The 16232-nt window shown below is 40.1% G+C and overlaps 1 protein-coding gene across 2 annotated transcripts in view; it reads left to right on the forward strand.

The window, feature by feature from the left end:
- The window catches only part of ARHGEF12 (Rho guanine nucleotide exchange factor 12), a 3716336-nt gene that overhangs the window by 3563788 nt on the left and 136316 nt on the right, over positions 1-16232 (forward strand). For both annotated transcript variants that reach the window (XM_044081016.1, XM_044081015.1), the window contains one exon: positions 13183-13252. In XM_044081016.1, the coding sequence (XP_043936951.1) occupies positions 13183-13252 (70 nt within the window). The remainder of the gene's footprint in view (positions 1-13182; positions 13253-16232) is intronic.

Here is a 16232-nt window from a genome sequence, read left to right on the forward strand (position 1 = left end):
AGCAGAATCGAGACAGCTGGTACTTTATCTACCCAGTTCAACCATCAAACAGTCCTATTTTTTTTTCTCTCTCTCTCTGTCCCAGTGTATTGAGCACATATTATGTTTGACAACTGCTGCTGCAAAAGTTAACATAATCACTCTACTAAAGGAACTTCTGCAGCTGAATTGCACCTTCAGTTGCATAAGTACAAAAGATGCAATACTTTCAGTTAAAATCTATGTAAGGCAGTTTTCAAGAATCAAACTAAACAATTGTTTTCCCTTACTTCTGCATCCGTGTATTCTGTACTGTAGTGCTGAATCTGCTGGAGAGACACCCCCACCCTTAACACTACTGAAGATGAAGCTAAATTAACACATTAGCATTTTTACCCAATCAGTGTAAAATTTCCCTGGAAAGGCAATAAAAGCCCATAACAATGAAATTGAATGATTTGAATCACATCAAGTATTTAGCATTCAAAGACCTTGTGTTTTTATTCATAAACATTACAAAGACATGCATCTGGAGCATTTTCCCCCGGGTCTCTGCTGAAAATAGGCTCCATCCTAGTCAGACTCTCCCAGTCAACAAATGTTAAATGAATAAAAATTCTACCTCAGTGATTGTATTTGGTGGTAAACCATCGGGGGGGGGGGGGTGTAACTGCAGTCTATTGAAGTACCTGATTGGTCCTCTCCTTATCTCAGTTGATGTCCTTCCATTTCACTGTTGCAGTATTCATTACATTAGGGATCCCCTGACGTCTGACCAGTGTACCAAAGCCTTTAGATTGCTTTAAGGTACGCCGTATGTCACACCTATGCTCCTTGCATAGTGTAGGGCATAATTTATTTTATTTTTTATTTATTTAACATTTGTTGACCGGGAATGTCCAACTAGGTTCCACAGAGCCTGTTTTCAGTGGAGGCCCGGGGAGAAATGGTGACATCTGGATGTATCTTCCTCAGAACTTATTTGCTGCCCGTCCAAATGTCATCACTTGATCATTAGTCTGAATGCCCATTTCATTGCTGGTTCACCAAGCCGTTACAGATAAGTGTCCCATTGGGGTTCTTTTTTTACTTATCCTTTTTTATTGTTGCCTGTGGGGTTTCATGTCATCCAAGAAGGGTAAATGCCAGTGTGGGAGACAGATTCCCCATAAAGACCCCCCACAGTCAATACCTGTTTTGCTTAGTTGCCTCTCACAATTGTACGTCCTATTTCATCTGTCAGGCTTTTCTACCTAAAACCTTTTATAATAGACTATCTTCTTTGGTGCTATATTTTGGAAGTCAGTGTCTTAAGCTTCTTGCATAAGACACAATGGAGTGTACTTCCTACTCCAAGGGACAGTTGTCAGTGAAGAAGGCCAAGAAGCATAGACTGGAATCTTCTGCTGTTCAGTCTCTGCTAGACGTCTCTCCCAAGGAGAGTGAATGCCTGGAGGTTCACCCGGCTTTGTCTTTAGATTCCTGTGCCGCAGCCGGGTTTGAGGCTGGTGGGTATTGGACTTTAAGCATGTCCAAGGAGGCTTTGCAGACTTCCATTTCAGATGCTCAGAATGAACCACTGCTTATTATTTCTGAGGGGCATAAAGGTGTTCCTCGGGTATTAGTCAGAGAAGTCCCTTCTACCATCAGTGAATGCAGTCCTGGGTCTGAGTCTTCCAAATCTTGTAAGGCAGACGTCCCACTGAAGAAAAATCAAAAGACTAAACATATTTCTCCTGCTCCTAAGGATCTACAGAGTGAATGTCAGGCCTTGATGGGATTGAAACCTACTCAGGGAGTTTCAGTTCCAGCCCCCCCCTCCCCCTTGATCCTATATTACCCAAAAAAGACCCAGCAGGCAACAAGATTCCTCTGTGGAGGAGCTGGATTTGGATGAAGAATTCCTTGTTTACTCTTCTCAGATTCCTTCTCCTTTGGACTATGAATCAGAGGAAGAGGAATCTACCAGTATTGATACTCCCTTTGAAGAGATTTCTTTCAGGGACACACTCTTCAGGATGGTGGAGTCCTTTAAATGGCATTGTCCTCAGGTCTGTGAGGTACATAAAATATACTATGAGTTGCTGCAGATGGATTCTCCTAAACCTTCTGCTGTTCCTCCTGTTTTGGCTGCCTTGTTGGATGCATTTTCCAATGCTTCTAAGACTCCAGACTCTCAGCCCCTTGCTCCCAAGAAACCTAATAGATTCTATAGGGTGCCTGAGAACTATATATTTTTGTACAAGTGTCCATCTGCTGATGCATCGGTGATGTCTGCAGCCTCTGATAAGCCCTCTCAGTTGCTTCCTTTCCCCAAGTTAATGCCCTTTGATAAAGATAGTAGGACCATGGAAAGGCTAGGCAAGAAGCTTTGCACCTCTGCTACATTGACTTTTAGGGCTGTTAATTATCAGACCAATGTGTCCAGGCACTTGTTGGCTCTTCTGTCCCAGGCTTGTCAGGTTATATCTGATCTTCCAGACTCTGAGGGTAAAACTTCTGCTCTCTCCCTGTTAGGGACTTACTCTCAGGTGGCTTTTCATTCCATAAAGTGTAGTTATGTTGCAGCAGATACTTCTTCTAGGGCTGCTGGTTTTGGGTGAGTGATGAGGAGGTATTCTTGGCTTCAGTGTTAACCTTTGCCTGATAATATTAAGGATAAATTGAAGGATGCCCCTCTTGATAGTAAACACTTGTTTGGTGAAGCTGCTGCTGATACATTTAAGTCCCTTTTGAATAAGGGCAAGGCTTTAGAGGAACTTAAACGTGTTTGTTTTTCCTGTGCCTAAGTTTCAGAGAAACTGCCCTAATAAGCCAACTTTTGTTCGTAGGCAGTCTCACTCTCCTCTTAAGGGCAAAAAGGGTGGCAAGCGGGCTCCTGCTGCTAAGGCTACTCAGACTTCAATGCTTCAGAAGTCTCCTTTTCCAGATAAACCATGTGCTGTCTGACTATTATCCTTCCCAGCCACCTTCCTCTTTCTTGTCTGTCTCTCTCACTTCCTGTTTGGCTACAGATTACTTAGGATTCCTTGGTTCTGAAATTATTTACTAGGGGTATTCTATGGTTTGGAAGTCTCTTCCCCTTTTATGGATATTCCTCATCCCCTTCTGGAACAACTCTCATTTCCAGAGGTGCTTCAGGACGTTTTGACTCGGAGTACTATTCAAGAAGTGCCTGTGTCCCAGAGGGGTTTTTACTCCAGGATGTTTATAGTACCCAGAAAAGAGGGTACTTGAAGACCAGTTCTAGACCTCTCTCATCTGAACAACCTTCTGAAGGTGCCCTCTTCTTGAATGTTGTCCCTTCAGACTTTGTCCTCTCTTTTGCTTTTTCAGGCTTATATGGTGTACCTGGATCTCAAAGATGCATATATCTGTATCCTGATCCACCCCCTTTTCAGGAAGTTTTTACATTTTTCTGTTGCTTCCTGGCATTTTCAGTTCTGTGCATTGCCCTTTGACCTTTCTACTGCTCCAAGGGTATTCACCAGATGCTTCGCTCCTGTGATTGCTTTTTGCAGGATTCAGGGGATCCGTGTAATTCCTTATTTGGATAACCTCCTGTTTAAGGCATCCACTCCAGAGATCCTGTTGCAAAGTCTTCATTTTTGCCATTTCCCTTCTGCAAACCGTGAGGTTCACATTAAATTTCAAAAAAGTGTTTTCTGATGACTTCTCAGGACCTTGTTTTTCTGGGGTGCGGCATTTAGACATTGCCTATGCTGGCATCCCTGCCTCCTCCCAAGGCATTGACACTCATTTCCTTCTTTCTAACTCTTCTTCCTCTGGCCTCTGTTATAGCCACGGAGTTTTTGAGAGCTCTGGGATTCATGTCATCCACCATACCTATGCTTCCTCTGGACAAACTCCACATGAGAAAGTGTCATTGGTTTCTGAAGTCATTTTGTCTTCCTTTTGCCCTTACTTCTGCCAGAAAGATGTCTGAGCTTCAAGTCCTTATGGCTTGTCCTCATTTTTTGGTGTTTCATAAGGACAGGGTGTCCTTCTGTAGTAATCCTTCTTTCATGTCCAAGGTGGTGAATGAGTTGTCCCTTAATCAGTCTATTCATTTGCCCACTTTTTCCCTTCTCCGCAGTCTGCCAGTGAGAAGGTGCTGCACACGTTGGATGTGCATAGACAACAGATTTTGTTTGGATAAGATTAAAACTATTAGGAAATCTGATCAGCTCTTTGTCTCCTTTCATCCCAGGTCCTTGGGATTAGCTGTATCCAAGCAAACCATTTCTTCTTGGATCTCAAAACCTATTTCTTTTTGTTATTCCTTTCATGGTAATAGCCTTCCTTATTCTATTAACTCATTCCTTCCGGTACAGCTCTTTTGAGTGTGTGCCTTTAACTCTCAGTGGGCGTGGCATAAGCCTTTAAAAAATGAAGTTATCACCTTACAGTTCTAGAAAATCCTCATTGAGATTGAGAGAGGTGAAATATCAATACAGTTGTGTTTGCCATCACATATGCTTCAAGAGAAAATATGCTGGTACCTTGTATGTAACATGGTTTTGGAATTATTAATGCAAATATGAACAATCAATGTTTGACGCCTAGAGGAGCAGTAGGAGGTAACTGCTGAAGACGCCTGGAGGTGCACTCTGCTGTAATGAGGCTTTTTCTGCTAGGGCTGTGGCTTTTTCTGGGGCTTTTTTTCAGGAGGTTTAGATAGTAACTCTATTCTTGAGGCAGCTACTGGACTTCTGTGCATACATTTGCCAAGTGCTACAAGTTGGATGGAATCTCCAGAGCTAGACCTGGTTTTGCTAGTCATCCTTCGTGGCTTCCTAGAGGGCTCTGCTGATTCTTCCTCCTCCCAGTTTTCTTCCTGAGCTTTGGCACTCTTCTCTACTGTAATGAATACTGCAACACTGAAATGGAAGGACATAGTACAGTTGTTTAAAATCTTACTATAATGGTAGATGTCCTCTTCATTGTTGCAGTATTCACTCCCTCCCTCCACCTCCTTGTCCGTTTCTCTTCTGGATGTACTGATTACCTTTTCTTTTCCTTGGTCTAGCATTTGCACCGGGGCTCTCAGTTCTGAGGATGGTATATCCAGGCATCATCTTTATGTCCTTCGCTATGCAAGGAGCATACATGTGATGTACAGCATACCTTAAAGCAACCTACTGGCTTTGGTATACTGGCCAGATGTCAGGCTGCCTTTGACAGGGGATCCCTAATGTAATGAATATTGCAACAGTGAAGAGAAGGACATCTACTGTTATGGTAAGATTTTACACAACTGTTCTTTTTTCAGCTAGTCTAGCCTCATTTTAAGCCCGAGTCACTACAGTGTACTGCCTGTTGCAGTTAACACACACCTAAGCAGTCTAGCAATGTGTCTTATTATCTTTAAAATTATCAAGACTTTCTATTACCTCCTGTCTTGCGGCAGCTTAACCTATTGTTTTCCTGGTACTTACTCCACTGGCAAATGGCACTGAAATTGAAGTAGTCTACCATAACTAAACTATTAGGAGTCACAGTAGATGATAATCTTAACATCTGATGTTGTTAATCATCTTTCCACTCATCACTGATGGGTTCCTGTTCCGAGCCCTCAGAACTGAATCTGCCTTTTTACCAAACTTGTGCCAGCCAAATAAAACTCTCGTAGGGTGATGAATGAAAGAAGATGAACAACACAGATGGAATGTTATGGTAAGACATAATTTCTTTTTTTGATGTCTACATCCAAAGCAGCATCCAGAAAACCCATCAAAAACTAGGCATCTTTTTATAGAAACAAACATTGTCTTAGCACACAAAAATTACTCTAGCCAAAACTTAACTTCTGCTCTCCCTACTGTATGGAGCACCAGTTCTAACCGGTTTACAATCCTCCATAAAAAACAAACTTGAAAGCTGCTACAACAAAATTGTCAAGTTTGCTACTAATTCTCTGAGCACACAAACAACAATTACTCTAGCCAAAACTTAACTTCTGCCTTCTGTATGGAGCACCAGTTCTAACCGGTTTACAATCCTCCATAAAAAAACAAACTTGAAAGCTGATACAACATACTAATTCATTGTCCTTTACCCATCACTGTAAAGCTCTGCATACCATTAGCTGGCTGGAACTCCCCCTCTGTCTCTCCTACATTCAGCTTATAACAATACATAAAATCATAAACCATTTATACTGAAGATGATTAACTCTTTTTAATGTCATGTACTAATTTTTTGTTTTAAATGTTTTTGTTCTGTATACTTTAATATGCAGTATAGAATGTCTTTGAACTTGGAGCTTTTCTCCGCGGGCCTCCACTGAAAATGGACATGTATCCAGTTGGACTAGCCCGGTTAACAAATGTAAAATAAAAATAAATAAATAAAAATTAGCCTGCCCAGCTTTTACCTCTTTAATTGACATCTATGTCCCTAAAAGAACTCTTAGATCAGAAGACAACCACTTCCCACCATAAATAAAACAAATAAATCCCTTGGACAAAGCCTATACTCATACTCAGCAGCAAAAAAATGGAACTCCTTGCCTCTAACCACCAGAAATATTTCTAATCTACCCACCTTTAAATGCTCCATAAAAGAATACTATACAAAATCATGGACCTGCACCTGTGCCAATCCTGTCCGAACTTACTCACTGTACCTCTGCCACCCCCTTTCAACTTCACAATCCTACTCCACTCCTTTCTTATGTTTTTCACACTAACTTATCCACTTAATCTCTGCAGACCTTTCCTCTCTACTCACCTAAGCTAACATTCTTCTTATAATCACCTTCTTCATTCTGTAACCATAATATGAAATCCATCTCTCATACTAAGACATCTGTTTCCCCTCACTGTCTCTAATCCTAAAATCTCTTGCATTTCTGTAAAATATCTTATTATAATTGTCTCAGGTCTCTCTTATCACATATTACTCTATGTAACAAATTGTATGACTATTGAGGTTTTTACTTACATATTTTCTCCAGTTGATGCTGTTGTTTTTCATTGCACTTTATTATGAAACATGCGTTCAATGTTCTCATTGTATTTTTTCACTCTTATGATTTGTAGTGAAACATGATACTTTGAGTTAAAATATCTGTACTTGATGTTTTTTAGTGTAACATTATACTTTGTAATTTAAAACGTCTGTACTTGATTTTTGAAAGATTGTGGAGCTTTTCTCCCCTGGCCTCTGCTGAAAATGGACACTTTCTGGCCCAGTCTGACTTTCCTGGTAAACAAATGTCAAATAAATGAATGAAGTATCTGAGCTTACTTTAAGCCAAACTTTCCATCTCCCGGTTTTCTTTTCTGAACACAAAAATGAGGGAGAAAAAGGGTACTGCATTTCTTGGATGTCCACAGATAACTTGGATATTATCTTTCCAGAACTAAGTCTTTCTGGTCTTCAGATCAATCCTTTGTTTCTTGTGAAGGTAAGAAGAGAGACAGACAGTCTTTGTCAAAGCAGACCATTTTCAAGTGTTTATCTATGGCTATTAACCTTTTGTTATACTCCCCATAACATAACTATTCCAGGCAGGGTCAATGCCCACTCTACCAAGGCCTTAGCTTCATCTGTGGCTCTCTTGGAAAGGGTTAGAGTCTAGAAGTTTTTTAGCAGCAGCAACTTGATCCTCTGTACGTACTTTGACAAAGCTGGATTCTTTCTGTAGGTCTAGATCAGGCTTTACAACGACCAGTCTCCAGAGTCTCCTGAACTTTCCCCGTTCCACCTCCCAAATGTAAGTCAGTGTAATCTACCCATATAGGTAGGGCTTCTACAGCAGTGATCAGTGTGATGAAAGTAGTACAGTAGTGTATGTAAACTTACCATAATAGTAGATGTTTGAATTGCTACAGCTGCAGTGGCCACCACCATTGTTTTTAGTATGTTTATACCAAGTTGTGGTAATTAATTTTTTTGTTCATCCTAGCTTTGCCACTTAAGGGCCCAGCCTCCTTCTTTCTGCTGTCAGGAAATCTGTAAAGGGCTTAGTGCTGAAACTTTCCATTTAGTCAGCCTTCTCCCTCTTGTTGACCCTCCGTGAAGAGTGGTGCCATACTGTTCCCCCAGTGGTAGATCTACTAACCCAGGTAAAGGGGTCTGTTATTCATTCACACCTGAACATGCCCAAACGGCATGGAGGATCAGATTTTAACTTCAAACAATGCAAACTAGTCTACTGAAGCACTTTCTACCTTGAGAAAGGCAAGAGAACCATCTACTGGAAGCCAGGCCAAAGGCATGACACTGCTCCATGCTGGCAAGAATCAGAGCCATTTTTTTTCTAGTATTAAGATTTATGCTTCTGCCTTCCTTGCCCCACCCCGAATCAATTCTCAACCCCAGCTGAAACAATTCCTAAAAGGGCTTATACACTTAAGACCACTAGGAAACCATTTTTCTTCGTGGGACCTGAACTGTATTTTGGAATAACTTGCCCTCCCCCCTTTAGAGCCAGCAGCTTAGGCATGTTTGAAGATGTTTACCTGGAAGATCACCCTATTGATAGCACTTGAAAAAAATATATATGAAGCAGATCACCAAAGGAACACTGCAGCACTAAATCCAGAAAATTTACTGAAAAAAGTTAAGCGCTTTTGTCAAAATCACAAGACTTCATCAGAACAAGAGCATACAAAAAATGTCATATTTAAATACCCTAACAGCCATTGGTTGACAAAGCAAACATTTCCTGTAAAATAATTAAGCAGTTTAAAAAGACAGCAACACATAATCACGGTAACTGCCCACTACAACACACCAATTGCCACCTACCAACCACATAGACATTAATATATTATGTGTTGAAGTATGGTTTAAAATGCAGATCTTGAATAAAATCACATGAAAAAGTTGATTTTAGTTTTAATACAGAACTAATGGATAACTTGTCATTGAGCCCAGGTGGTTGACATACATTTAATTTGATCTGCCACTTGAGCTCTAAATATTCAAGGAAGTCATTGTTGGGCCCCCCTCATGAACCCAGGTCTACTTGTTGAAGTACAAAAAATTTAAAATGATGTGTCCGGGTGTACCTTTATATGCTTAAATAAATCATTGGTTTCTTTATTTTTAGTATATCATAGTTGTGTTGATATATTAGTTGTCTGAGAGCTCTGATTGTCTTACCCACATAGTACCCCTCACATAACATACAGGTTGCAATATATACCACTCCCTTGGTGTAATAGTAACACTTCCTATTATTAGTAATTCTACCATAATTCCTGACTCTAATGGAATCAGTGTCCAATATATAGGAGCATTGTCCACACCTCCCACATTTAAAAGTTCCACCTAGGCCTGCCTTTAACTTTTTCCTCTCCACCAGGCCTTTCAAGGAGGTGCCCTTTTTGTAAACCACAAGAGGTTTTATTCCCCCAACCTTTTGTTGTGATCTTCTCATCCAAACAAAAAATGGTCCAGAAATCATAAATGATGCTTCTAATGTTAAAAAAAAAATCCCTAGTTAAGGGCAGGACACATGCCCTGGTGAAACTGTCAGTTTTGACCAAACCAGAGGTTCTATTCATACCTTCAGGTTTCTCCAAGAGTGTAGAATAAATACCCCCAGCTCTTTTTAATTTGACTTCTTCAACTATGTCATTGACAAAGTTAAAGGGGTAACCTCTTTTCTGCAACATCCCCATTAGGACATCACATTCTTTAACAAAATTGTCCTGGTCAGACACCATTCTGGCGAATCTCACATACTGACCCCATGACAAGGGATTTTTTCTGATGCAGAGGGTGGCAACTCTCAAAATGCAACAAAGAGAATAGGTAGGTTTTCTATAAAGGTGCGAAGTGAACCTACCCTTAAAGTGATCTTTCTTAATAGTAACATCCAGATAATTCAAGGTGACAAGGTCCTTGGTCATGGTAAATTTCAAAAAGTTAGTAGTGTTGTTGATGTAAATGAATAACCTATTCAAGTAATCTTCGCTCCCATGCCAAAATAAGACCATATCATCCAGGTACCGTCCATATAGTACCCACATGTCCTTGAATTCAGAGTTCACTACGTAGAGGTCTTCCCACTGTGCTAATGCAATGTTAGCAAATAACGGTGCACAACATGCGCCCATTGCCACCCCCTGTACCTGCTTGAATAAATGCCCCTCAAAAGTGATAAAATTGTTGTCCAGAACCATTTCCATACAGGACCTGATAGTAAGGGTAGTGTCATGGTTCAATGTACTGTTTAAGCATAAATAGTCATAGAGAACCATTCTAGTCCAACATCATGGGGTATTACTGAGAAGAGGTCACAGATGTCAGTGGTGACCAAGATCAAGTCCTCGTGGTACATACTGTTCTTAACTTTGGACAGAAAGTCCCAGGAGTCCTTGATCACCAGGTCTCTGTTATCGAGGGTGTGCTTAACAGTGTTGTCCATATATTTAGCCAAACTGAAGGTTTTAGAAGCTTTTGCATCGACAATCTGTCATAAGGGGGGTCAGAGATACACTCTTATGTATTTTAGGGATTCCAAAAATGGTAGGAATCCTAGGATCTTAGTTTCCAAAAATCTAGATGTTTCTACAGTAATTTGCTCATTAAGTAAAAGTTCAAAGTCTAAATATATACGCCTGTAGGATATATTCAACTCATTTTTGGAAACCTCTGTGTATGTGTCACTGTACAGTAAGTCAGTCATTTTACTATTATAATCACACACATCCATGATAACAATTCCTCCCCCCTTATCCGGTTTCATAATCCTGATTTCATCATTCTCTAAAATATCACGGAGCAATGTAATTTCTTGCCTAGTTAAATTATTGGCCCCATTATTATCAAGAAGGTTTTTGTTATTATTTTTGGCAATCACTTTTCTGAATTAATTTTCACAAAGGGCCTCATACATTTGTACTGTCGGGTGCATAGGGGGAATGAAAGCACTTGGTCTATTTAATCGGCCTAGATTCGCCTGCAACATGCATTGTCCAGCCCCCCTCCTGTGAAAAAGAGAGTTCCAAATTCAACTTCCTAGTGAATAATTTAAACTCCAAAATAGTATTGATAATGTCATTACCAGTTGTTGGCACAAAGTTGAGCCCTTTTGAGAACAGTTCTGCCCAGTCAGTACTCACAGTTGTCCTACTATAATTGTAAATGCTGAAATCATGCTCAAGATCCTTCACAATGGTACATTCATACATCCCAACCCTTTCATTGATATCATTCATCACCTCCAATACTGTTGTTGTCTCCCCCTCCTCCATTGATTCTGATAATTCACTTGTCCATACCCTCCGTTCCCTTGTCTCCCCCCTTGTGATTCATCAATCGCTGGGATCTCCTCAGAGGCGGTGGTTCTAAAGGGGCATTGTCATCCACTGAATCTACCACACCATCTTCATTAATTACATTTACCTCTCCACATCTTTCAGCCCACCTAGCTTGTTGGCCCAGGGGTGGGTCGGGTATGCCCTCCCCTCATCATAATCAGTTTTATCCCTGAACAGTTTTCTTTCTTTCCTTTTTTTGCAATTGCACCAAGTCATTATCAACACTTTAAAATAAATTATTAAATTCAACCTACCTACGTTCAAATAATAAATCACGCTTAATTTCATTATCAATTTTGTTAATGTCCTTTAAAATAGCAGCCATTTTCTTATTGTTATCAGTAATAAAAATGTTTAACAATTCACAACCTTGCTTGTTGAAAAAGTTCTTTAAGTCCCGGTGTAACTGGGAGTTCTTAATAAGCCCAGTCAGATATTTCCATGTCCGAAGGCCCTTGGGAATCTGCACTCTCCTTACACACTTGTGCAGATATTCATTTTCCAATTGCAAATGTTTGTACCTGAATAAAGCTTCCTTAAAACCCCAAAATTGTTGCTCGAGACTGCTGTGTTGGTTGGTAGCGTTCATATTCTGTCCATCAAAGATAATTCCGTTCCTGAGCCATTGCTCAACCGAAACTGATGGCATGTTGTCATTACGTGCATCTAGCATGTTGCTAGATGCTAGTCCACTCCCATTCACATTACTGCTGCCTGTCAGACCTCATTCATAAGAGTGATTGTTAGAATTAATGCTGTTGATAGCACTTGCCTCAGCTAGGCAGGTCATAGAACTGAAAGCTCTGATGTGCAAAGAACCCTTCATTGTTTTCACAGAGATAGTTACTCTCAGAACTAAGCCTATTTCATGCCCAAGGTAGTATCAGAACTCTCCTTGAATCAAGCTTGTTCACCTGCCATTGTTTTTTCCTAACCAAGAAATAAAGCTGAACCAATCCTACTTTCCCTAGATGTGCACCAACAGATCAGGTATTACCTTAACAGAGCAAAGTTCCCAAGTAGAGTAGAACCACTTTCATTGGCCTTTGTAGAGGGAAAGAAGGGTAAACGTATCTCCAAAGAGACTATTTCAAGATGTATAGCCAGTTGTATTACCTTCTGCTGTGCTCATCATGGAAAACCGTTTCCAGCTTCTGTCAGAGCACAGTATATGAGACACACAGGGCTGACACTCCTGCCTCACAGAAAGAGGTTCCTACTCAGGCTATCTTGGAGGTTGCCACATGGTCCTCTAGCCATACCTTTCCGAGCATTACCATTTAGTGACTGCATCCAGGGCTAGAGCAGGTTTTGCCACCACTATCCTGCAGACCATTGTCTCCCAGGGCCACCAGACAGCCAACCTCCCAACCTGTGGTACTGCAATATTGACAGTGAAGAACATAGTATGGTTGTGTTAAACTTACCATAATTGTTGATGTTTGAGTAGATCATTGTTGCAGTACCAGCTCCCACTCACTTACCCGTCTATCTGCAGGAACCCCGTGGCTGTCAGTGTAGATGGGTACCCTTAATATAGCATAATTTCCTCCCTCCCACACTTCTAGTCCATTATTTAAGGGTGTTATTGTCCTCAGCATCAGACTGACTATCCTAACCTAGAAAAACCTGAAGAAGGCACCGATGGGCACCTGTCTTGTGCACTGACATCCAGACATTGGTTCTTGGACATCCTTCGGCTGTGGATAATTTAAAGACTCCCAGAATCTGACCAGTCTCGGGCTTCTGCATGGCAGGATGGTCCAAGGATCAGGACTGCAACATTGATCTACTCGAACGTCTACAATTATGGTAAGTGTGACACTGGTGTATTTTCTCTAAATTTGATAAGTGATGGAGTTTCTATTACAGGAAACCACCTTTAAATGTCCTTGCACATGTAACATTATTTTTTTTCCTGCAGGATGTTGAAGAGCGGTATCACTATCTTTGCTTCAAGCTGGCTGGATCAGCTGAACTAAATGAATATATAGGTAAGTAACTTAGCAGCTAGCTAATGCGATACATTTCTGCAGCAATATTTTTACCTTCTGAAAACAACCCATGTGCAGACGTAAAGTATGTATTATCACTGCAGGTAGGTATGTTTAAGATGTGATTTTTATTTTTAAAACATTGTTGACAGAGGTAAGATTTTTATTTATAAAACATTATGCCATTTGGTGTTACCTGTTTATTGATGAAATACATTTCTGTTCTTGGCAATACTATTATACTTCCATAGACCTGTCCAAATATTTCTGAAGGTATTATGAGCAGTAAAAGGGTGGGTGGCTGTCCTGCTTCCATACTTTTTTAATTCCACAGTGAACTGATATTGACACAAGTAAAAAATCATATAAAATCAAGCGCTTTCACCCAGGCTCTCCCAGGCTGTATCAAGACAAATTATTAAGTGTTTGAATGAGTCTTTTTATACACAACCTTACAAAAACATAATGAAATCAATCATTCAGTCAATCAATTGAGAACATTTTTAACTATTTCATTGCAAATTCTGCCCTTTTTAAAATATTGCACACTATCTGTTAAGACATTCAATAAAAAGCATACTCTAAAAACAGAAGCTATGTCAACTGTGTTAATATACTTGTTCTTACTAGTAGTTGAAGCAATACAATAGACCATAAAATATTTGTTTATACATGGTATAACTTCTCTTACCTATTTTGACTACAACAACCCAGCAGATTTGTACTGTATTAACATTTATTTATCTTTTTATATTGGCACTGTTTGCCGTATAAAAACCAACAGCTGAACAACTTTAAAGTTGTTATAAAAACTTTAAATGGGCTGGACGTCATAAAGAATATATATGTGATGCAACTATTATAACCTAGCCCTTCTAAGTTTAAGTATACTACTTAAACTTATGGCATCATTAAGGCCAGGGGGTCTTGCGGCATCTAATTTTAACTGCCAGAGTAGTTCTTTATATGGGTGAAAGTGCTTGATTTTATATGATTTTTTACTTGTGTCAATATCAGTTCACTGTGGAATTAAAATTGTAATCAACACTCAGTTCGCAGGTCGTGGACTTTATTTTCAATTACCAGCTTGGTTTTACTTTGGTTTTTTGGCTTGTGCTTCCATACTTTCACCACTCGTGTTAACATGCAGTCACTTGAATTTGAGTTTGAAATGACTATTGATAAATGCTCTCATAGTTGTTTTATTCAGATTTTCTTATAAAATTATCTTCATTCTGCCTTTAGCATCTTTAAAATATCAAAAACAGCAGAGTTGATTTGTTAAAGCTGCTGCTTTGAAAGCGGGAGGACAAGATTAGCTTGCAGATGCTTAGTTTGCCCAAACCCTACATGGTTAGCTTTTTTGCAAAGGCCAACTGACCACTGACAGTTTGGAGAAGAGTACGACTTTATAGCTCTTAGCTTTCATTCTGTCAGATGAGGAACAATGTCTGTCAAAATGTGAAACAGAGCTAACAAAGTCACTGAAGATCATACAATGGGCGTAGTCTGTTTCACATTTATGAAAAGTTCTGTCAATGGAATCAGCTCTCACATAATGGGTGTGATACATTTTTTATGTGTGTAAAAAATTGTCACTGGGAAATACAGTTATGTAAAATCTTACCATAATGGTAGATGTCCTTGCTTTCACTGCTGTAGTATTTGTAACATTCAGGGTTCCCTGCCGTGGAAGCCCATCGTCCGCCCAGTGTACCAAATCTTCTTGTTGCATTTAAAGGTACGCTTAAACGTCACTCAAATGCTTCTTGTGTGCCGTAGGGCATAAAGGTGACATTCAGACTTACCATAAACAGAACTGATTGCCACAGTAGGAACACCAGTCCAAGGAACCCAAGAAGTAACTTGTACATCCAGGAAGGAAAGGACTAGGGGAGGAAGGAGGGAGGGAGCAAATACTGTAACAATGAAGGCAAGGTCATCTGCTGTTAAGGTAAGAGTTTGCACAACTGTACTATGGCCTTAAGTTCACTGCTGCAGTATTCATCACATTTGGGACAGTGCCAAAGCTCAAGAGGAAACTGGGGAGGGGGAAGGAAAAGAAGAGTCCCCTAAGAAGCCATGGAGAATGGCACTAGCAAAACTGGCCTTAGCTTTAGAGTTACCATCCAACTTGTAGTGTTTAGTAAAGGTATGTACAGAAGACCAGATAGCTGCTTCAAGAATAGAATTAGTATGTAAACCCTTGAAAAAGCACCAGAAGAAGCCACTGCTCTAGTGGAATGAGCTTGATTGAAAAAAAGAAGGCTCTTGCCATGAAAGGTGTAACAAAAGGAAATAGCCTTATAAATCCAAGAAGAAATAGTTTGCTTGGCTGCAGCTAAACCCAAAGATCTAGGACGAAAAGAAACTGATCAGATTTACAAATAACCTTAGTCTGAGCCAAATAAATTCTGAATTGCCTATGCACATACAAAAAGTATGCAGCACCCTCTCGCTGTCAGCTGCAGAGAGAGGATCAAGTAGGCAGATTAATATAATAGACTGATTAAGGGGAAAGCTTATTAACCACCTTAGGCATGAAGGAGGGATTAGTGCATAAGGACACTCTGTCCTCACAAAAATCAAAAAGGAGGACAAGCCATAAGGACTTGCAACTCACACACCCATCTGGAAGAAGTAAGTGCTAACAACAGAATAGTCTTCCAAGAACAATGTTTCAAGGAAGCCAAAACAGCAGGTTAAAAAGGAGCCTGAGTCAACTTCTCCAAAACAAAATTAAGATCTCTGGGAGGTGGAACAGGCTTCCTGGGAGGTCTAATATTAAGGACACCTTTGAGAAATTGCTTAATCTCACATCTAGAAGCTAAAGGAAGAGGTAAAGACAGACAAGCAGAGACTGCTGATAAGTGGGCCTTAATAGACGAATATGCCAGACCAGCATTGAGCAACTCACAAATGAGAGAACCAAAGGAACATCCACAGTAATTGGGTTCAGATTATGAGACACACACTGAAT

This window comes from Protopterus annectens, chromosome 8.part0, assembly GCF_019279795.1.
Source record: "Protopterus annectens isolate FY-2018-M chromosome 8.part0, PAN1.0, whole genome shotgun sequence".
Taxonomy (NCBI): Eukaryota; Metazoa; Chordata; order Ceratodontiformes; family Protopteridae; genus Protopterus; species Protopterus annectens.